This window comes from Halichondria panicea, chromosome 14, assembly GCF_963675165.1.
Source record: "Halichondria panicea chromosome 14, odHalPani1.1, whole genome shotgun sequence".
Lineage (NCBI taxonomy): Eukaryota > Metazoa > Porifera > Demospongiae > Suberitida > Halichondriidae > Halichondria > Halichondria panicea.
The window spans coordinates 4,160,478-4,182,750 of record NC_087390.1 but is presented as its reverse complement, the minus strand read 5'-3'; the positions used below and the strand labels follow the sequence as shown (position 1 = coordinate 4,182,750).

Here is a 22,273-nt window from a genome sequence, read left to right as displayed (position 1 = left end):
AGCGAGAAAGGCTGGCTATCTGCTTTACCATTGGAAGAGCACAAATTTACCCTACAGCCTTTCGTGACGCAATAGCATGGTTGGCCCCCAGCAAACACCATCCCACTGTGCTTGTGGACAGATGTTCTCCATTCAACACGCTCTCAGTATAAGGCACAATGAACTGAGAGACATCACAGAAACCTGTCGCAACAGAACCCACCCTACAACCAGTGACAAGTGAAACCTTTGAAGGCGCCTCAACAAATAAACAGAATGGTGCTCGCCTTGACGTGGTGGTGGACGGATTCTGGGCCTACGTACCTAGATGTGAGGGCCCTGGCTCCATGTCCGCCACATACAGGAGCCACGAAAAAGAAAAGAAAAGGCAATACGAACAAAGAGTCTGTGAGATAGAACACTCCTCATTTTACCCCCTCATGTTTTCGTTGACCAGAGGACTGGCCCCAATCGCAACCACTCTCTATAAAAGACTTGCCTCCCAATTATCAGAAAAGTGGATCATGTGCATTCCACAATAGACCTGACAATTGCTGACACCAACCTTAACTAACTCATCAAATCATTATCAACTATTATTATTTTGTTGTACTTTATTCTACATGCTTAGCCTTTGAAAAAAAAAGAGAAGTCTAATTCTTGACCACGTGGAACCTGCCTCATTGCGCATGCCCGTGGTTGGTCTCTTATGTCACACATGTATTGATCTTAGATTTCGAGGTGTAGCTGCTTAGCCAAAAGTTCTGCAGGAGCTAGGATCAGGATCTAGGAATAGTTATGGATGCTCTGCTTCCCCGGTTCCCTCTTTAATTATTAAATAGTTGGACAGGAGTTCAAATTAAGGGTGAAGTTGTTGCCTCTGGGAACATATTCTTGGAACTCGGGACTGTTTTGTGAAAAAAGTAAGTGTTATTAAAAACCCATGTTATTAAAACTATCGTATTTACCCACCCTCTCAGGTTTGCATGGCTAGCAGTGGGATCAACTCAGCAATAGAAACGCTCCAGGTACATACGCACAACTGACCCTAGAGAGTTTGTTGTATGGAATTCTACCAGCTAGATCTAGCTGTCAAGTGTCAAGAATTAATTCTACCGCTAATTACAACAGCACCATAAATTATTTATAGAAGCGCTTAGTTAAAATAGTTTTCTTCGATTGAGCGCTAAGCTTACATAATGCAGCCTGAAATCAAGGAAGTTATCCATTGCATTATAGCCTTGGAATATATATAATTATGGCTACTATAACTAACGCTATTAGCGCCACTCTGATGTAAGCGCCACTATGTACTGTAATTAGAAAAAAGACGGTAATGCTTTTTTTTCTAATACAGGTATTACCTGTACACGAGAAGCTTTGGGAGAAGAATCGGCAATTATTTGCGGTTACCAATCGTGTATTTCAACATGAAACAGTTCGAAACAGGAGGGAATCTCTGAAAAAGGTATGTTTTGTATCCGACAGCATTTCTATTGCAACAAAGACTTAAAAGTGTTGACATTGATATACGAGAATATTTGATGTACGACAATGTTTAGTATAAGTACATGTACATGCATGTATTAATTATTCTCCATAGGCTGAATCATCTGTGATGCTATCTCAAAGAGCTGCTACTTTAGCAAAAACTGAAGCTCTAATTCAGGTAATTTCACCCCTCTCGCTACAGCTTCAGCAATCGTAACAAAGCTACTAAAAGCTTCGTGTACGTGTTAGCCTTAATTGTTCCCCACACAGCCTGGAACGCTAGGTCAAAAAATAGACCTGGAATAAATGTATCTGGGTGTGGTTAAAACTAAACGCGTAACCATGGGTATTTACTCCGTAAAAGCTGCCGTAATCATGTCCCTGTTAAATTTGTCACGAAAGCTATTTAGCTAGCTAGGTGGTAGCAGGAGTACATTACTCCTGGTGGTAGCTATGGCCTTAGATTTCAATGGAACACTAAAGGTAGCATATATGCACTGCTTTGTGTCTGTGGTGGTGTCAAACAGAAGGCCTCACTCTCTCAATGAGCATACGGTTATGATGCAGTGTAGTCGTCATTATTTCTGATGCTTGATAGGGTGTCATACAGGATTTTGAAGCGAGGGGGGAAGTCACCAGAACATTAATTTGGTCAGCTGTTGTTTCAATACCCTAGCTGTTAGTTACGTGTAAATATTTGTTAATGGGTGGTCTTAGGTGAGTTTGGGATTGCCTTTTGCATTTATTATTACTCAGTCACTGACTAGAGGGGGGATATCCCTCTTCCCCCCTCTGAGTCTTAATTATATACATGTATATATACATGTACCTCCATTCTGTATTCTGTGGACTAGAATCACAGCAAAGCAACGAAGCCTGGAGTCTTAGAAATAATTTATGATGGTATGCATCCGACCACAATCATAATTCTAGCTTTCTACTGTAGTGACCCTGTTCCATTGTTCCTGGTAAGGGATCACTTCACTTGTAAATACGTAGGCTATCTCGAGTACATGTAGTTAGCTAGCTGCCAACGTGCAAGTTCAAGCTTCTTAGCTGTTGCTCACTTTTATTTGAAGCTTTAACATCGAAATCTACTACTGTTAAAATTAATAACTTGTTGTGTGAAGGCTATCCATATTCGATAGCTTTAACATCGAAATCTACTATTAATAACTTGTTGTGTGAAGGCTATCCATGCTGTAAACGCAGGCGCTGTGGCATCCAGGTAAGCAGATTCGCAAATTACAAACAGACAAACAAACAAACTAGAGCACTAAAGTGCAAACCCTCGGCTGGTGACATGATTATAAAGAAACCAGCTAGAGTACACATGTAGTACGTGATATAATGCAGTGCATGTAGCGTGTATGACTAGCACAGCAACTCAAGAGCAATAAAACTAAACCAGACTGGAGAGGCATGTGGATGCTGAAACATTTGAGAACAGTGGTACATGAGACATGCATTGTGAAGTCTTAAAGAAGTATGGTTCCTGTCGGGATGCTGGAGTATAGGATCCAGAGTCACTGCACTAGTCAACAACAACGCAGTCACAATTCTAGCTTTCAACTTTAGTGACCTTATTCCATTGTTTTTGGTACAGGTGAGTAGAAAAGGCTATCACAAACCAACAGACTACTATACCCGTGGCCGCCCACGCGTGCCTCGGTTAACAAACCAAACGACTACTATACCTGTGGCCGCCCACGTGCGCCTCACGTAATAACTGACCAGCTAGTAAATTTTGGCATTTTTCTTCAGTCTGATAGTGGCTACATGTAGGCCAACGTTATGTTTTGAGTATTCCTTTCTCTCTATTTTGACGACTAAAATTGGCTGTTGACCACATGACATTTGTGGTTAAGTGTGTGCCCTCTAGTTAGCGTGCTGATAGCTATCTAATACCTACTCATGAATTTTATGAGCTAATACTTCCTCGTTGCGTTAAGTTTAAGCATACAGTAACAGGTACTTGTACGTAAATGTGCTCAGAAATCACAACTATTTTTATACATGTAGGTGAACAAAGAACATATTGAAGTAATTTCACAAAAAGAAAAAGCTATAGCTGAGGGACAAGCTGTAATTCAGGTAAGGGTACATGTACATGTGTCGCATATTTTTATGCTTTGAGGCATAGCTGCACGAGGAATACGGGGAAATTGACAGTGTATGTTTCAGCTGTGCTCGACGATTGAGGAACCCAATTCCTGTGGACAGGTTCCTCTGGTGCAGCCATGTTGGTTGTAATGAAATGAAGCATGCAAAATTGCATGTACATCCTCACTCCTTACGTGTCTTTTGTTTGCGATTTGTTTGAGTATTCACAATTTACAATCGAAAGTGATACAAGCTACACTTCTATATCCTTTAAATCATCTCTATAGCCTGTTTTCAGTAAGCTACTTTTCTACTAATTAAGGCCACTATACACCAGGCAACTTTCAAGCAATTCGTTGCCTACGATATGGTACATGTAATTGTATGCAATGAATTTCCTGCTAATTTGCAAGCAACCCGCAAGCAACTCATTGCATACAATACAATACCCTGACCTTAAAAATGGTGGTTAAAAGTTTGTTGTTGGCTAGCTATTAGCTCTTCTCTACTGGTTGTGACACTAAGGAAAAGGTGGGGAAGTCGATTGAGGATTTGCTTGTACTGTAGGATACGTATGTCATTATTATACTGTATAGCGGGTAATTTTCGGAGGCAAACATTATTTTTGGTTGAGCAATTTAATTTTTAGTCACTTTGTGGATAATATCGTGGTTGCTGCTTGCACTGCAGGTAGTAAAGGTAGACAAGGTGCTAGTAGCTTCATTCGTAGGTAAAATATTCGTAGTCAGAGCTTCAACCACGAATATTTACTCCACGAAAATTACCCGCTATACGGTAGTACATGCATGTAGCTTGATGTTTATCTGTTGCTTATAATTATGTGATCATGCATGCAGGTTCTCAAAGAACAGATTTCTAAGAAAGACACTGAGTTAGCAGAGAAGGATGTCTACATTCAACAGCTGAAGGTTAGTACTTGTACAGTACATACAATGGCAGGGTTTCATAGAGAGGGGGGCCCTAGGATTCCCCCTAGAAATCTGAAAAATTAATGATATGTCATATAATATTACCGTATATCTTCTAATTTAACGGACACTTCTAATTACCCCGGACACTCTTTTGGGCAATTTTCGCTGTTCTAATACAACGGACACTCCAGTGTAATATCCGGACAATACCTTGAAAAGTTGAGTTACATTCATAGACGGCAAATAAGACTTAGAGTGCTGCAGTTAGATAGCTTTGAGTATAGCTAGTTTTAGATAGCTAGTGCAACTATTCAGTCGCACACTGTTCTATTAAACATAGCTAGCTCGCATACAGCTGCTTGCTTGTTCTAATTATTCCGGACACTTCGCATGCTCTATAAAAATCTGTTCCAATTATACCCGGACAATTTCCAAAATAATAATTTTTTGCTGTCCGATAAATTAGAAGATATACGGTATTATAACAGCATTTTTCTCCAAAAACGTCTACAATCTCTAAATCATGTACTTCATGGTTTGAAACACACAAAAACCCAAATTGCACCTCAGATAATAATTGCGTAATCCAGGGAACGACCCCCGGACCCCCCTGAATTAAATGTTTCCCCTTCCCAGCTAAAAATCCTGTATAAAACCCTGAGTCAGATCAGCAAAAAGTTAAATGTTAGAATGAACCTTGACCTGTTATTAAGTAATAATATTTATAGTTAGCACCAGCAGAAGTTAGTGAAATAAGGTTCAATTCCTTAGTTAATTGGTTCTCAATCAGGCCCGCCCACTTAGTGTTTTTTTTTATTGTTTGCTCCTTTTTTATTGCCAGATCGTCAAAACGACTGGTCTATAAAATAAGTTGTTCATATACCTTTGGCCTGACGACTGCTGTGTGCTATGTTAATGTGCATGTATGTATGCGTGCTGATCGAATACTTTAATTATTCCTGTGGATGTAATATATCCAGAATCCAGATTCTCCTGGCAGAGTCATCTTTTTCTTGAGGGCCTGGTAAGCCACAAAACACTACCATATAACAATAATTATAGATAACAATATGCATGTACACAAGTCTTTTCTCAATAGATATTATATACACTGAACTGATCTTGGAAGAATAAATGTTCTTCTTTCTTGAGGTCTTGGTAAGCCACATAATACAATAGATAACAACAATAGATGCATGTAAATAAGTCTTTTCTTCTCAGTGAGTTTATATAGATAAGCTAACTTTAATGTAAAATTCATTATAGAAACTACTATAACACTTGAGCGAAGGCATAACATGGCGAGAGGCATTAGCAAGTGCACGCTTGCAACACTCGTTATACATTAGTTTCCACGCTTTTGGTGTTTCCCCCGGCCAATGTAAATGTTTTCTAGATATAAACTGGGAAGAATTAACTTAGCAGATTTTCCAAAGTGTATTAGTTTGTCCTTGTTCAATTTAGTTCATGTCGTAAATGATATGGCCATGCATGCATAGACACAATTTTTAATCTTGTGTTTTGGGTTCATAACTCTACTGTTGGCACTACCTATAGCCTCCTACACAGGCCTTTAGAAAAGATGGCCGCGCGGCCAAATCACTGAAATGTTACTATTATTACATGTAATATTATATAGTTTAGTAACAATACCCGTACATACATGTAGGTGAAGAACGAAGAACACATTGATAAAGCTGTAGCCGAGAGACAAGTTGTAATTCAGGTAAATTGTACATTTGTATCATATAGAAGAGAAAAGGATTGGAAACAATGTACCCTCGAAGTACTATCCGTGTTTCCCTGCGGTTTTAATCGAGGCTTAATTCTAAGGGTCTAAACATGAATACTTCATGAGAATTGTTTTTGCTGTCTGTAAAAGTACACGAGCAGTTCTGCTGCTAAACATCGTGCAACTTCAACTATTTGTGGCCATTTGGGACACAGCACACTACTTAGTGACAGAACCTTACATGTAGCTACATTGTATATCAAAGTAGCTAAACTAACACAAGCATGAATAATCGCTCTGTGTTACGCTAGCTACTTCACGACAATCAGGATTATATGTTTTCCAAATGATACTCACCATCAGGGGCACTTGTTTAAGTGTTAGAGGGGTCTTTGAGACGCATGCATTAGATTTAATGGGGAAAGTTATTATCAAGTTCCCGGGGTAGAAGCGAAACACGGATTGTGTTATCACATAGACTTCATTGGAGAAGCATCACGTGAACCACTTACGTTGCCAATTCCTTTGTCTTCTAGCTATGATTGTATCACATAATTTAATTGTTAGAGTTATTATGGCTTCACGTATGGCGTATACGAACATGTTTCCTATACTATGGTAAGTATTTTTATGCAGGCTCTTAAAGAACAGATTTCCAAGAAAGACACTAAATTAGCAGAGAAGGATGCCCACATTCAACAGCTACAGGTACGTCAGTCAGGAAGCTATGAAGATGGTATCTGTGCATTTGTATTTATACATGTACATACATTCATTGTGCATGTATTCTTGTACATTAATTGACAATTTGTGGCTTAAGAATAGAGACTATTGCACATCCATCCACTTCTGAGCGCATATGATCCACGTGGCCATTTTGAGTAGCAAACGATAGCAATGTTATACGCAACTACATGTGTAATGCAAGGTCCAATTACTTTCAACAGCTAGAACGAAGAAATAGCCTCATCCTCTCGTCCATTCCCGCTGCTTAATAATTGCTTGGTCTGCTTAAATGCAGTCATTTCTAAGTAGCGACGAATGTACGTTTCAATGTTTTAGTAACATTTTCTCTATTATGCTGCTTATGCTTTAGTTTCATTTCAATTGTTGGTGACAATTTAATACTTTTATATCATGGGTCCTTACCGTTCGCGAAAAGACGTCCAGTCCCCTCTCATACTTAATTCACAAAAGGGTAGGCATAGTTGACGAGGATGCGGGTACGGGTACCCAGATTACAACACCCTATGTATAGTTATGCCTCGAGGCGTAGCCGCACGTGGGATACGGTAAAGCTGACTGTGTGTGTGTGTGTCTGTGTGTCTGTTCCAGCTGTAACTGCTCAACGGTTGCAATGCGACGAAAGCTAACAGCTTCTATAGGCTTCTAGCCACGTTCTCTTGGATTTTGATTCGTGGATTAGCAAACTAAAGCTTCTTTCTCGAGTTATGGCTAGTTTGATTCACATTGAAGGCTGTTGCAGTCTCTTCAGAATCTTTCATAGCATCATCTGTCCGCACAAACTTTCTATTCAACATATGAGTTAGCCTTGCACTAAAGCGCTAGCTTTTTATTAGCTACAATACTCAGAAAATATCTGTTAAAACAGCCAGCTTTGTAAAATTGATCTCTTTGGACACACCCTTTAATTATTCCTGTGGATGTAATGCGCATGCGCGCTCATTCCCCACGTGTGAGAAAATAACATCCAAGATCCTCCTGGCAGAATCATCTTTGTCTTGAAGGCAAGCCACAAAACACTACCATATAACAATATAGATAACAATATGCATGTACACAGGTCTTTTCTTCTTAGATATTATATACACTGAAGTACAGATCCTGGAAGAATCGATTTTCTTCTTTCTTGAGGTCCTGGTAAGCCACATAATACAATAAATAACAACAATAAATAACAACAATAGATGCATGTACATGTAAATAAGTCTTTTCTTCTCAGTGACTTTATATAGATAAGCTAACTTTAATTTAAACTTCATTATAGAAACTAATATAACACTCTAATACTTTTGAGCGAAAGCAAAAACATGGCGAGAGGCATTAGCACAGCGCCAGCTTGAACACTAGTTGTGTATAGTATTTTGAGCACTGAGGCTGAGGAAATCTTAGCGCTGCTTTCCTACATATACACATTGATTGACCTTGGACCCAGACATTTCAAAAGCATCGGAGACTTGGCTACGTCAACGTTGCCATAATAATTGGTAAAACATTAACGTGATCCCCGCCGACACGATTTTGTCAGGAAATTCATTAGCAGTTTGTTAACTACAAAATCTGCGTGCATGTATTGTACACTACCAGAAGCAGCCCTTGTGTATGGTGGCCGACAGGATCACCCGTCACCACCGCTGCCACACCTATAATGATAATGTGTCCCTGGGGCCACGCCCACCTTAGCAGCCGTTCTTTCCAGCTTCTGAGCTTTGTCACTAAGAGTCTGGGACAGCTAGCTCTAGCAGAGAGAGTCAGATACTCAGGAGAATAGCTAACTAGCTAGCTAGCTCTTAATTTTTAAGCGTGGGTGGGCGTGGTCTCAGCTGAGAGCTGTGGCAGCAGCCAAAAATACATGTAGCATAATAAACAGCAACAGTTTGAAATAGACATAACAATAAGCGCCCATCTTGTTTAAACTCCCCCTCTACATAATTATGTTGCTAGGAGATAAACGCCCAGGCGTTTAATCATGCTTCTATAATGACTGTTTGCGTTCATTGTACAATAACATAATATATACAAAGCAAACTAATTACCTCTTCTAATACTTTTTGAGCGAAAGCAAAACATGGCGAGAGGTATTAGCACAGTGCAGCTTGCATCACTCGTTGTGATTGTTTTATTGCATAATTTCTTCCACTATAGGAACCAACCCCTGAAAATAGTCTTTTGCTTTCTCCAACTGATTGGATAAAGTCAAAAAACATGCCTGTCAAGATGGGTGCAACGATTCAAAGTGTTGTTGTGGGTGAAGCAATCTATGTAGGTGGAGGTGAAGCCAGCAGTGATCGCGATATGTGCACAGTGATGAAGTTTGATATTCAAGCAGACCTTTGGACCAAACTGCCTCTGTATAGCTTCAAGTCTTTTGCCTTGACTTCAAACACCGATAAGCTGGTAGTGATTGGAGGGGTAGATCCAGATTCTCGGAAGCGAACTGGTCAGGTTGCTGTGTTTGACTCAGATAAGTGGATACGTCCATATCCCCCGATGTCCACTGCTAGGAATAATTTTACAGCACAGTTATTCAATTATCACATAATTGTGGCTGGAGGACGCAATGATGAAGATAAACGAATTGCTTCTGTTGAAATCTTTGACGTAAAGTTACGGATATGGTACTCTGCCGAGCCGCTACCTATCCCACGAGCCTCCATTAAGTCCTCTCTCGTGGGACATAACCTCTACATCATGGGAGGATGGGATGCAAATGACACACCAAGCAGTGTGGTTCACTGCATCCATTTGGAGAAGCTCATTGACAGTGCCAGAGTGAAAACTAGCTCTCCATTTGCTCTTTGGATGACAATCGCTGACACTCCTGTTAAACGATCCACACCTCTTGGTGTAAACAGTTCACTTTTTGCTATTGGTGGACGTGATGACAATGACAAGCCAAGCTCATCGATTTACTGCTATCAGCCGCACATCAAAGCGTGGTCAAGAGTTGGGGATTTGTCTTCTCCTAGGTACTATTGTACATGCTCATCGCTGTCGAGTGATAAGATTTTCGTGGCTGGGGGTCAAAGTACTTTTTTCAGTAGTATTCTAACCCACTTCTTGAGTACCGCTGAGGTTCTCAATTTGGCAGGTTGTATCTATGCTTGCTGAGCAATTTTCTATACATGTAAATAGAGAAAGTATTATTTTTTTGATATTACAAGCATGTACACTGTAAACATGTTATCATTCCTTGCTTATACAAAATAGCGTGTATAATTATAATTATGTGAACATGGTTTTCAATGCACCTATTGTAAAAGTCAATTAGTGAAGTGCACCCTATTGAAGCACAAAAGGATTCTTTGGCATTTGCACACTTATAATTATTGAGTCCGCCCATTGTACGTAACAGGATGTTACACTGTGGCAATTCCACATACTGTACAAACATTAAATCTTGGAGTGTCCGGATTAGACTTGTGTACAGTTCTAAGTTACTGATGAAGTGCAGCCACTGTTGTCATGGATTCATGTGGTTTGTGATCTTAGTATTATTTGTGTGGTGGTTTGCCCTGTTAGCTGGATGCGCTCACTGTTTGATTGCCCCATTTGCTGCTTGCTGTCGGTGTGCAGAAAAGGCGATGAACTTAACATTGAAAGTGATCTGTTTACCGTATCATGTCTCTGTTTTCATGGTGGAAGGAAAATCGGTAAAACAAGCTGTTGTTTCTAAAGTTTTATTTTGAACTTATTGTTAGAATCTGTATCTATATCAACGAGACTCTAGTGATTGCCCCATGTGTTAATTTTGCTGCTTATTAAATTGCTGAGTGTGCAGAAAAGGCGATGAACTGTTCATTGTATGCAGGCAAAAATCAGAAGCAGAAACTCAAAGAGTGGGTAATGAATGACCATGATTGTTGTTAAAAATGATTGATGCCAGACACTAGAAAGTGAGTAGCATAGTCCTATTCGAAGCAATGAGCCAGAATTACACGATTAGTCACAAACTTCCAGCTTTTGCTGCACTTTCCTTAATTGAGATAAATTAAAGTGCTGACTCAGCGGGTTGGATTTCTTCTATGGTTTCTGTGCATTTTACTGGAGGTTACAAAGAAAATTAGAAGAATCCTGACCAACCTCCACTGATTATCAAAAATTGATTTTTGTTATTGATTATTGATATTCGATAATCAATTTTTGCTATGGATTCGATCATTGATAATCCATTAAAGTAGGCCGCTGAAGCCAGAGGAGGTCGGGAATCACTTCCTTTTCGTTTTTACTGACTCAGCAGTAGCGTCTACTGTGCTTCTGCTGGTTATTTTCATATTTCAGCCCTTTAAAAGTTGGGCAGCCTACCGTAATCGTTCTAATTATAGAACCAGTAATTATTTTTCTAGAAACAAAAAATTTAATATGCTAGTATAATTATGGGCGTTATAAAAGAGGGCGTCCTAACCGAGGCTGGTTCTATAATTAGAACGCTTACGGTAATCACAAGTCTATGATTATGGCTGATTTATGAGACAATAATAATTATTATGTTTTGCACGGTTTCTGTTGCTGAACCTGTTGACAACTAGTTGCATGTGTTTGGAGTCTGCGATGGTTATTGGACCAAATAAAGTTTTATTTTGAACTTGCTGTTAGAATCTGTATCTATATAAATTATCAACAAGACTTTAGAATTACTTTGTGATTGCTCCATATTAAAGCGTGTGTTAATTTTGCTGCTTAATTTTACTGCATGCAGGCAGAAATAGAGAAACTCAAAGAGTGGGTAATGAATGACCATGATTGTTGTTAAAAATGATCGATGCCAGACACTTAATTATGTAGCAGGTGTAGCAATGATAGTTTTAAAAACTACCATAGACTAACAGGAGATGTTAAATGCATGCAAGAAAGATAAACGCTCTAGAATGCAAAATGAGATAAAAGTGCTGACTCAGCGGGTTGGGATTCCTTCTATGGTTTCCGTGCATTTACTGTAGGAACTGGAGGTTACAAAGAAAATTAGAAGATTAATTAACAATCATGACCAACCTCCACTGATTATCAAAAATTGATTTTTGATAATTGATTCAATTTTTGCTATGGATTCATCATTGATGAGGCTAGCTGTGAAGCCAGAGGAGGTCAGGCACCACTTGAACTTTTAACCTTTTAATGACAATCCAGGCCATTTGTTTTTACTGACTCAGCAGTAGCGGCTACTGTGTTTCTGCTGGTCTCATATTTCAGCCGCCCTTTAAAAGTTGGGAGGCCTATAATCACAAGTCTATGTTATATGGCTGATTTATGAGACAATAATATTATGTTTCTACACGGTTTCTGTCGCTGATCTGTTGACAACTAGTTGTGTTTGGTGTCTGCGATGGTTATTGGGACTATACCCTATCAGCACATAATATAAATAGCCACTAGCTAGATCTAGTCGTGTTCTACTGCTGATTCAGCAAAACGAAAAGCAATTCGGCCTGGAAGTCATTAAAAGGTCATAATTAGTAAAAAGTTCAAGTGATGGGCGGCCTGGAATTTACTTTGTATCGAAGGAATTCAAAGCATCGAATTATTCCAACTCGATTAAGTTGGGCGGCCTATAATCACAAGTCTATGTTATAATTATGGCTGATTTATGAGACAATAATATTATGTTTCTGCACGGTTTCTGTTGACAACTAGTTGTGTTTGGTGTCTGCGATGGTTATTGGGCCTATACCCTATCAGCACATAATATTAATAGCCATACTAGCTAGATCCAGTCGTGTTCTACTGCTGATTCAGCAAAAACAAAAAGCAATTTGGCCTGGAAGTTATTAAAAGGTCATAATTAGTAAAAGTTCAAGTGATGGGCGGCCTGGAATTTACTTTGTATTGAAGGAATTCAGAGCATCGAATTAACAAGCAAAACAATTCAATATACAAAAAATGCTATAGAAACTCTAAGTGATCAATCAGTATGTGTTGATCGACCTCCATAAAGTTGTAATAAAACTTCATACTTTACTGAAATTCAAAGTTTCATATACCATTGGAACCCTTGTTAAAAAGCGCTTCTATATATCTATATAATTATGCTGTAGAGCTGGTAAGCTCCAACCAGCTAAAAGCTAGCATTTTCCATGTAGAAGTCCCATGGCATACTTGCATGTCCACTATGCACACTAGTAAAGCATATATAAATGAAGTCATAATTGACTACACAACTTCCGGGGGCGAACTCAACGTGTAATTATAAGTCATGCATGTGAAAATAGACATCACATAACTATAATTATGACATGATAATTACATCCAAAGTATCTACATGTACTCAGAAAAACATCAATGCTTATAAGTTGTGTTATAAGAAAATCGATTATGTACAAATGTATACAATTATACCACTAAACAATAAGAATAAAAGGTTACACGTACCGTAGTTTGCTATTGACTAACTTTACTCTTTATTTCTCAGCAGAGTCACCCAAATACGCATTGAAGTCCTTGACAAGATTGTCTCTAAAAGCCTCCACAACTTGCTGGTGCTCAGGCTTTAGAATACCAGCTTCCTTCTCCAATATGGCAACAGTACCTGCAGTCATGATAGTTATAATGTAGGTTCTTGCATGTGTTATAATCTCACTATAAAATTTATGTTCAGCTGGTACAGTGTGTGCTATTGGGAATCAGTGACGGATCTAAAAGGGGGGTTCCAAGCACACTTAGTTGAGCGGGACAAAGACTCTGACAGTTTGTGCATGCATTAAATCATTGAATTTCACCTAAAAAAAAGGTCAGCATTAGCACGTGCTATTTCTAACAGTCAGCATGTGCTGGAGAGTTTTTGGCCTTTCAGTCACTAAAACTGCACAAACAAACCAGTTACCTTCACAGGATTTGCAAGAACTAAAAGTATAAGTGATAAGCTAGTGCTAGATCTAGTAAGAAAGGAAAACTAGCAAACTAGTTGCATGCTTAAGTCTCCCCCACTCACTTATGTCTCAGAGGGGGGTTCAATTGAACCCAAAGAACCACCTCTACTGGGAATCGAATCTCCTACAGCACGAAGGTTTGCACAGATTCCAAAGAAGCGAGTTATGTTTTTAGCTGTTAAAGCCAACCAAAAAGAGTAGACATTGAAAGCAATTATTATTGCCTATAATTATAGAAAAGCCAGTCCATATAGAAAGTGCATGCATGCACAATGATGTTTGTTCTTGTTCTGCAATAATTATTGGTCCCAACTATATAGAGGATCGTTGAGTTTCTTGTATAAGATGCATGAGCACATAATAATTGTTACATGTACCCTACACTGCTGAGGAAGTACACTGCTAATTGTGTTATAGTAAGTGTGTTACCTACATGTACCTACTAGGGTACTACACTGCTGAGGAAGTACACCGTTCCAGTGAGTGTGTACCCACTGTTGAGCCGACTGCAAGACAATAATTAGTATTCGCTTGTGCCTCTCAGCAAGCTATAAACAGCTAATATTGGGCTCGAGGCAGGAACATCAGCATTGACTCAGACACCATAATTTAAATAAAATCGAGTTAGACACTCTTTTGGAGGTGTCTATGGGATTTAGAAGCCCAAAGGCACTGACTTAGTATCCCGATATCAGTGTCCATGTGATTTACAAGCCCTCAGCCACTTGTAGTACCCTCGCTACGCTCGAGACAAAACAGTGTCTAGATACTAGTGCGCATGCGCAACCTTTCTCTCGAAGCTTGACTATAATACATTTACTTGACAACGGGATACTAGGCATACTAATTAAGTAAGTTGCAAGTAAGTTGCAGGTATACTAAGTCCCATGATAGCAAGAGTCCATAAGAAGGGAAGAGTGTCAAACTACTGATACTTCTACACAAACACTATGCACAAACTCGCACGTGATAAAGTGTTGTAAATTTACTAGTAATCTCCTAGTAAATGTGACAGTGCCAATGAAAAGGGACCTTAACGCGGGCATTTTCGAATCAGTTTTTATTGTTGAATCAGATAGGGCGTCCTTTAAGCTTCAAAATGATACCAAGATCGACCTCCTAGCTACTTTCTTTCCGGAGATAATTATGTTCGAGGGAACGCTACGAAGGTATTGCAATGCCCTCTTGAGTAAATGACGCTCAAACGTCATGATAATTGAAGTTCAATTATTGGCTTCCGGGCACTTCCGTATACTCATAAAGCTTAGTAAAAGATGTTCTGGAGAAGACAAGTTAGTTAGATGAAGGCTAGGCGTTCTAGGACTCTCTAGCTAGCTAGTATAGCTATGTAGCTGGATTGCTTGGCACCTAGGAAGGATCTTCGAAGAAATAAAGAGACAAAGACTCCCGTCGCTCAAATGGTAAGCTCTCATGTCTTGTTATAAGCTTGTACTTATTATCTGTGTAATGTATCAGTCTTATAAAAGATCCCTAACTTGTATGGAGCCTACAGAAAGTGTCTCTGTCCTTCATACAGCTTAAAGGAAGCCTAAGTGATCTATTATAGGTAGTGTTTCACTTAGTATTCGTCCATATCTATCTAAGGCTTGATCCAACTTATTAGTAGCCTTATAAGAAGCTTTCCTCCTTTAATTTAGTACTGGTATCACTGCCATTGTGCTTAGTAGTAACAGGCCTGATGGGATGGGTGATCACATCATGGAGGGCCCAGGAAACTGCGTGGAATTGTCGTATAACATTTATATTGATGGTTCCCCCAGGTGGTGGTAAGTGTCGGAGGCCTGAGAAACGCTAGTCTATTGGCTAGAATGTAAGTGACATTGATATTGTGTCTATCTTAACTTACTACTTATCTGTAGGTTGTTATGGAGTGTTTATGAGGACAAGTGGCACGGGATACGTACATCTAAAGAAACAAGAGTGGATCTACGCCAAGCTAGCTAGCTAGATAGCTGCTCTTTCTAATCTATTTCTGTTGCTAAATTATGTTTGTTAAGAAGTGGAGCTATAATATACCTGGCTCCTCTTGATGATTGTAAGTACTGGGCTGATGAAATAGTCCTGTACAAGTTGTCATCTTTTATTTGTTAAAAATAATTAACAATAATAGAGAAATTCCCAGGGAATTTCCCCTCACGTAGACAGTAAATTTCATTGTAAAAAATGAACGTTCGGTGAGTTTCTTCAACGTCCGCGCTTGACCTGTTTAAAGCTTCGTAGAGACCCAAATTTTTTCAGGTAGGTAGAGGAAGGGTTGAAGTTAGCACCTGTGAAAAAAAAATTTTTTGCCCATGTTTTTCATTTCTACTAAATTGGCCTATAGCTTAATTTAATTATTGCCGCGTTAAGGTCCGTTTTCATTGGCCCTGTCACAAATCACAAATGTTAACCGTGATGTTTTTAGGGGTGTGGTTTTCGAACAATTCTAGCTATCAATTGTTCAATGTTCGCGTTCAACGTTCAGAGCTTATGGAGTTGCTCACTGCACACTGAGACGATATCTTCACAAAAATCATCTAAATATAGAGACAATAGTCGAGTTGATCCTCTTTACTTGCAACTCTTTACTCACCATTAACAACTTCTGTGCGTTACGTAATTATGCGCAAAACGTCTCTGCGCACTTAAGGCCCGGGTCAAAGTCTGAATACCAAAATTTAACACAATGTTCATTCTGCTGTATTATTTGCAACATACCATTTATGCTACATCAAGATGATTCAACATGAAGCTCAATGTTTTCTTTTTCCAAAAAACATGTATCAGTAGTTCGACACTTTTCTCTTCTTATGCACTCTTGATGATAGTATATACCTCCTCTGAGGCACTTTTCCCATGTATTTCCCATGTACATCTTAATTATCAAAGTGTCTAAGGGGTGTCAAGAGTCTGAGGACAATAACTTTGCATGTAATTCTATAGTGCATCCACTCTGATAATTATGTCGTATACATGCATGTACCGTTGAGCCTTGACTGTCCGAAGAATTAACACCTGGTGTCCCACCTCATCTGGGTGGCTGGTGACTCTCAATGAGCCACGCCCATCAATAATTAAAATAACTAGAGCACTAAAGTGCAAACCCTCGGCTGGTGACATGATTATAAAGAAACCAGAAGACTGATATAATGCAGTGCATATAGTGATGTTGTTATCATCATCATGCATGACTTGCACAGCAACTCAGGAGCAATAAAACTAAACCAGACTGGAGGCATGCTGAAACATTTGAGAACAGGTAGTAGTACTATAAATATATGCACTGTGGATTGGGATCACAGCAAAGAAGCATGGAGTCTCAGAGAAGTATGGCTCCAGGTCTATGGAACGCCGTTTGCGACAAAATTCAGGCAGAATCTGATAGGCGTGTGCATCCAATATAAAATCGATTTTTGAAGATCGATTTTTAATAATCGATTTTTTACAGTTGATTTTCGATTTACACGTGAACGATCTTTGACAATCGATCTGATAATCGATTTTTGAAATTCGATTTTTGAAAATCGATTTTTGATAATCGATTTTTGATAATCGATTATTGAAATTCGATTTTTAATAATCGATTTTTGATAATCAATTTTTGATAATCGATTATTGAAATTCGATTTTAGAACTGCTCTGAAGGGGGCTGGGGGGGTCCCTGTCTAAAGCTGTATCACGTGAGACTATCCTTAGAGAAATTTTGCATTGAAGAACCCACTATTCATGACTTCTATTCTATCTGGAATCACCAAACTCTTTCTCAGCTCTTTCTCTAAGCACACACAAGATGGCCAAATAAAACAGTGCTGGCAAGAAAACATACAAAAATGCGTGCACGAAGGAACTAAATAAGATTAGCACCAACAGAACAGTTCTAAAATTAATGATTTTTATTGTGACTTATGGCCCTCCTTTTTAATGGTTCCAAAAAAACAATAATGTTTCGCTTTTGCGTTATAGTCTATCATGTGAGATAGCTAACCAAGCCAAGCTTTGATTCCAGGCCATGGAGAAGGAGTTTGTACTAATTGTGCATGTTCTGAGTTTCAAGGGCGGCCTAACTGTAGCCTTGAATCCATTTTAATCGGCCTGGATTCGAGGCTAGTATCAATCAATTGCAATAGATTTTCAAAAATTGATTATTAAAAATCGAATTTCAATAATCGATTATCAAAAATCGATTATCAAAAATCGATTTCAAAAATCGAATTTCAAAAATCCATTATTAAAAATCGAATTTTAATAATCGATTATCAGATCGATTTTATATTGGATGCACACGCCTATCAGATTCTGCCTGAATTTTGTCGCAAACGGCGTTCCATACAGGTCCTGCATGGATCCCAGTCAGCTAAAGCAAGCTTTCTGCTTTAGTGACCCTGTTCCAATATTGTTCCTGGTATATACAGCTTTCTACTTTAGTGACCCTGTTCCATTGTTTCTGGACCTGGTACAGGATCACTTCAGTTATAAGTAACGCATGTGCAAGTTCTGTTCAAGCTACATTTTGCTCGCTTTTATTAGACAACGAAGCTTTAACACCGAAAGCTGCCACTATTAGAAGTACTGACTTGTTGTGTGGAGGCTACCCATGCTGTAAACGCAGTGCTAGAGCATCCAGGTAAGCAGACCCAGTCACAAGCTTCTTAGCTTTTACTCGTTTTTATTTGACAACGAAGGTTTAACATGAAATTCTGCCACTATTAAAATTAATAACTTGTTGTATGAAGGCTATCCATGCTGTAAACGCAGTGCTGTGGCATCCAGGTGAGTAGATTCACCTGTCACAAACAAACAAACAAACAAACAAACAAACAAACCAAACGACTACTATAACCCGTGGCCGCCCACGCGCCTCGGGTTAATTATAGTGCTCTACATTCAAAATCAGTTAATTAATGATGTTCAGAGCTCTTACAAATTAAATGCATGTACTGGCCATATTGCATCAGTGGACAGAACAAGGTAGCAAGCTGTACTGTTAGAAGCGTTTAGCTGCTTCTGCTAATCAGCAACACAAAAAGCTTTCGACTATGTACGTGGCACTTAATGAGCATGTGCGTTTGCTATGAAAATTAACCATTAATCTTCATCTGGATAATCGCGCGCGAGGCTCAAATGTACTAAGTATTATGCAAACCTAGATTGCCCCGCGCCTATTGTCTCAACCAGGATTACACCTTGCCGTTTGGTGAGCCATAAAGGGATACCCCATTGAGTATGTATACAGAAAACAGGACGGTAAACATAATATCAAAATCTCAAACACCTTTTATGTCCCTGACTTGCCATGGTGCTCCTAGGTACCAACTCAACCCAAGCTGAACGTGGTCATAGTTTTCCTTCATGCCTTCCAGAAAGGTGGAGGGCCCGTCCAGGAACAAGGTAGTTTTTTTTTCAATAGCAACCTATTACATAAAAACATATTTACCCGCATGTCTAGTTCAGCTATAATAGTGTTAATTATACTACTTGTAACACCTACCACAGGGAAAAAATCTGTACTATCTGGATCGATAGTGCAACATTTCCTATAGACTTTCCTATAATATTATGTTTCCTACAATTTTATGTCCTAAACTTCTTCAGGATTGGTAAAGGAAAACTGTACAGGAAATTTTGCTTTGTAAGTAAGTTTTAGGACACCTGCAGGACTCCTGACATTTTCAGGAAATGTGCACATTATAAGGCCTGCACTGTAGCAGGAAATTAACTAACACGTGGAATGATGGACCTTGTGTGTGTGAATTCATTCAGGTACATCCTGTTTATGAATGCAAAGGTACAGCAAGGGAATAATCCTGACCTTTCATAGTTGGTTGATTATACTTATACTTATAATTCATATACAGGCAGCTAAGTTAATTCTATGTCTGAGCTGAGTGCATACCTGGCAATAAAACTTTTCTTCAGTGCCATCCTTTCCCTTTGGTCCACTTGAACCAGGTGGAAACGATACGGCAATCTCACCTGTGATTAGACACACCATTATTATTCATCTTGTATAAACATTGCCAGGCCTTTCCTGTCATGACAATCATAGCATATCAAACTGCATGTGTGGTCCTGATAGAATTGGTAACAGTAACACCACGTGTTAGGTTTGTGAAGCGAAAAAACAGGTACCAAGATGTTCAGCACAAACTTACACGGGTACATTATATACTTATGGCCTGCATGTGATCATATAACCCTCAATACTAAGCTGTGGTTATTTGGTGGGAGTAAAAAAGCTCGCTGCTCGCAAAAATACACGCAGTGAGTGCCCCCTCTCAACTGACAAGCATAACAATTCTTGTAAATAAGGGTGGGCATATTTAGGGTACGGTACTGCATGTATGTACGTTTGAAGCACCTAAAATCTTGCAATGAATAAGTTATTTTTACCTATACTGCAGACAACAACCATATCTGGGCCAGGAGTGTCCAAAAGGATCAAAATGCCAGTGATGGGTCTCTCTGCAGTGCCACCTAACTTTGAATCCAGCTCAGAGTACAACTCTTTTTGCCACTTTTCACGCAACACCTTGGGAACTACCTACATAACAATATGCATTGTATAATGTAATAATTATTGTGCATAACATTGTGCACATGCATGGTTACACATCAGTACATTGTCAATAATAATTATAATACTTGTCTAGTTGATATAGTAAACAAACATCACATACAGTTATGTCTAGTCGTTATAGTGTAAGAACATCACATACAGTTGCACACTGAGAGTACTGATCGAGATGGTGGTTATTATAATTATATATACGTACATCAAAATAACAGTGAAATAGGATCGAGATCAGACAGAAGAGTGCTAGGAGTAGTTCCTGGCATAGCATTAACTAGGACATCCCCTTGTTTATTTTGAGCAACAGTAAAAATCACTGCACTTGTTTTATACCTCAATGAAATCGGTGACTAGTGGCGTCCTTAGCACCAAGGGGGAGTCCACACTCGCCAAGCACTCTTTTATCATTGCATCCAGTTTCCCTTGCTTGTCTAGTTCCTCTAGCTGCTGAAACCCTCCAATACATTTGTCATTTAAGAACACTTGGGGAACCGTCTGAATACCTACAGCAAAACAAATTAGATTGTTTGATCCTGCACACTAAGAATCGTAATGTATGGGCCAGGGTGCATGGTTGGTAAGCACAATAATCTTACCTCCAGTCATAAGAAAGAGTACTTGTTTCCACTCAGGAGATTTTGTTAGAGATACAATTTCAACATCGACATTTTTGGCAGAAAAGAGATCAATTGCTTTCTTGCACACAGGACAGCCATCCAGAGTGAATAGGCTTACTTTTCCCATCCTTGTAGTATATGTACGTGTTTTCAGCAGTGCAGTTTAATAGATCTAAGGTCACAGTAATTCAACTATAAAGTACTAATTAAGCCTAGTTTATGTATTTTGCATGCAGCTCAGGGGCGGGCCGAGATACAAGCGTTCTAGCCTCGATTCAAGGCCGATTAAATACGTATTTGTCACAAAGTTCACATCAGAGGAGGGAGGACACAATTAACCTTAGCTCTAATTAGCTAATTATCGCGACCTTTAATTACATTCTTTGAACGATTCATCTTTTCTTTCTTTATAACCTCTACATATTGGGGCACACAGAACAGTAGAGTAGAAGAGGGTATTATGAGATGGAACCAATTATGAGACAGCTGTTTAAAACGGGAGTGCTTCAGCTATTCTGTCTGCAGTTAATAGCACTACCACTCTAGTATTTTTTCCAAAAGAAATTTGGAGTTGTATGCTTGTGTTGACAGAGATACCACAATAGTTTGTTTAAGTACAGAATTTAATTGGAAAAAACATTTTTAATTGACCAAATTTAAGTGGGTGCCAAATGTTTGTAGTAAAATTCACTAGGTATCAGTTAAAACAGGAGTAACTGTTTTTATAGGCAAAATAATCACTATATTTTAATATCAAAAAGTTCCAGATATGTTAGAACAGCCAATTAGCGTTAAAATTAATTAATTGCAATGGTGTCTCGTAAATACCCCCCCTGTCTCATAATACCTAAACCACTTTGAACACTAAAATGCTAGCATTAGCTGCAAACAAAGCACTGTCACTAATTTTTTTGCTTACATGCAAAGCATATTGACCATAATAGTTAGTGAACAGGCTATTTAGCTCCCTCAAGATTACTGCAAAACAGGGGGGTCAGACACATTTAGAGGTCTCATAATACCCCCTTGTACTCTACTGTAGTATGAGTGACAGGCAATTCTTGCAGGCACAGAGCAAACCATACAAATAAAGGGGTGCTAGAAGCTGAGACTAACAGTCTCATTGATTTTCTTCATGTTGGAGACACTCTGAACTAAACAATTCCATGTTGCAGCTTTATCACAGAGACAGGAGTGCCTGGGGTGCTTCTCACAGGGATCTTGGAGACAGGAGTGCCTGGGGT

The 22,273-nt window shown here is 39.0% G+C and overlaps 2 protein-coding genes across 3 annotated transcripts; one reads left to right on the top strand and one right to left on the bottom strand.

Moving 5' to 3' along the window:
- Nucleotides 1–693: 693 nt before the first annotated feature.
- Nucleotides 694–15,945, top strand: LOC135347775 (influenza virus NS1A-binding protein homolog). 2 transcript variants are annotated; one of them, XM_064545820.1, is made up of 11 exons: nucleotides 694–902; nucleotides 960–1,007; nucleotides 1,337–1,447; nucleotides 1,583–1,648; nucleotides 3,493–3,564; nucleotides 4,431–4,502; nucleotides 6,175–6,231; nucleotides 6,874–6,945; nucleotides 9,124–15,262; nucleotides 15,623–15,672; nucleotides 15,722–15,945. In XM_064545820.1, the coding sequence occupies exons 2-9, from the start codon at nucleotides 966–968 to the stop codon at nucleotides 10,087–10,089; spliced, it is 1,458 nt and encodes a 485-aa protein (XP_064401890.1). In that variant the 5' UTR covers nucleotides 694–902; nucleotides 960–965; the 3' UTR covers nucleotides 10,090–15,262; nucleotides 15,623–15,672; nucleotides 15,722–15,945. The 2 variants fall into 2 exon arrangements, with proteins under 2 accessions (XP_064401890.1, XP_064401891.1); XM_064545821.1 differs by lacking the exon at nucleotides 15,623–15,672.
- LOC135347781 (uncharacterized) lies at nucleotides 13,188–21,268 on the bottom strand. The gene is made up of 6 exons (XM_064545827.1): nucleotides 21,009–21,268; nucleotides 20,746–20,915; nucleotides 20,232–20,382; nucleotides 19,735–19,814; nucleotides 19,114–19,252; nucleotides 13,188–13,501 (listed from the first exon to the last, which is right to left on the bottom strand). The coding sequence occupies exons 1-6, from the start codon at nucleotides 21,154–21,156 to the stop codon at nucleotides 13,374–13,376; spliced, it is 816 nt and encodes a 271-aa protein (XP_064401897.1). The 5' UTR covers nucleotides 21,157–21,268; the 3' UTR covers nucleotides 13,188–13,373.
- Between the last annotated feature and the right edge of the window lie 1,005 nt (nucleotides 21,269–22,273).

Excerpts from the sequence above, each read along its gene's own strand:
- LOC135347775 (XM_064545821.1), top strand. The coding sequence starts at position 966 with ATGGCTAGCAGTGGGATCAACTCAGCAATAGAAACGCTCCAG. Across the intron at positions 1,008-1,336 it reads CAGCAATAGAAACGCTCCAG|GTATTACCTGTACACGAGAA; the intron begins GTACATACGCAC and ends TTTCTAATACAG. Across the intron at positions 6,232-6,873 it reads AGAGACAAGTTGTAATTCAG|GCTCTTAAAGAACAGATTTC; the intron begins GTAAATTGTACA and ends ATTTTTATGCAG.
- LOC135347781 (XM_064545827.1), bottom strand. The coding sequence starts at position 21,156 with ATGGGAAAAGTAAGCCTATTCACTCTGGATGGCTGTCCTGTGTGCAAG. Across the intron at positions 20,383-20,745 it reads TAGTCACCGATTTCATTGAG|GTAGTTCCCAAGGTGTTGCG; the intron begins GTATAAAACAAG and ends ATTGTTATGTAG. Across the intron at positions 19,815-20,231 it reads GGTTGTTGTCTGCAGTATAG|GTGAGATTGCCGTATCGTTT; the intron begins GTAAAAATAACT and ends GTCTAATCACAG.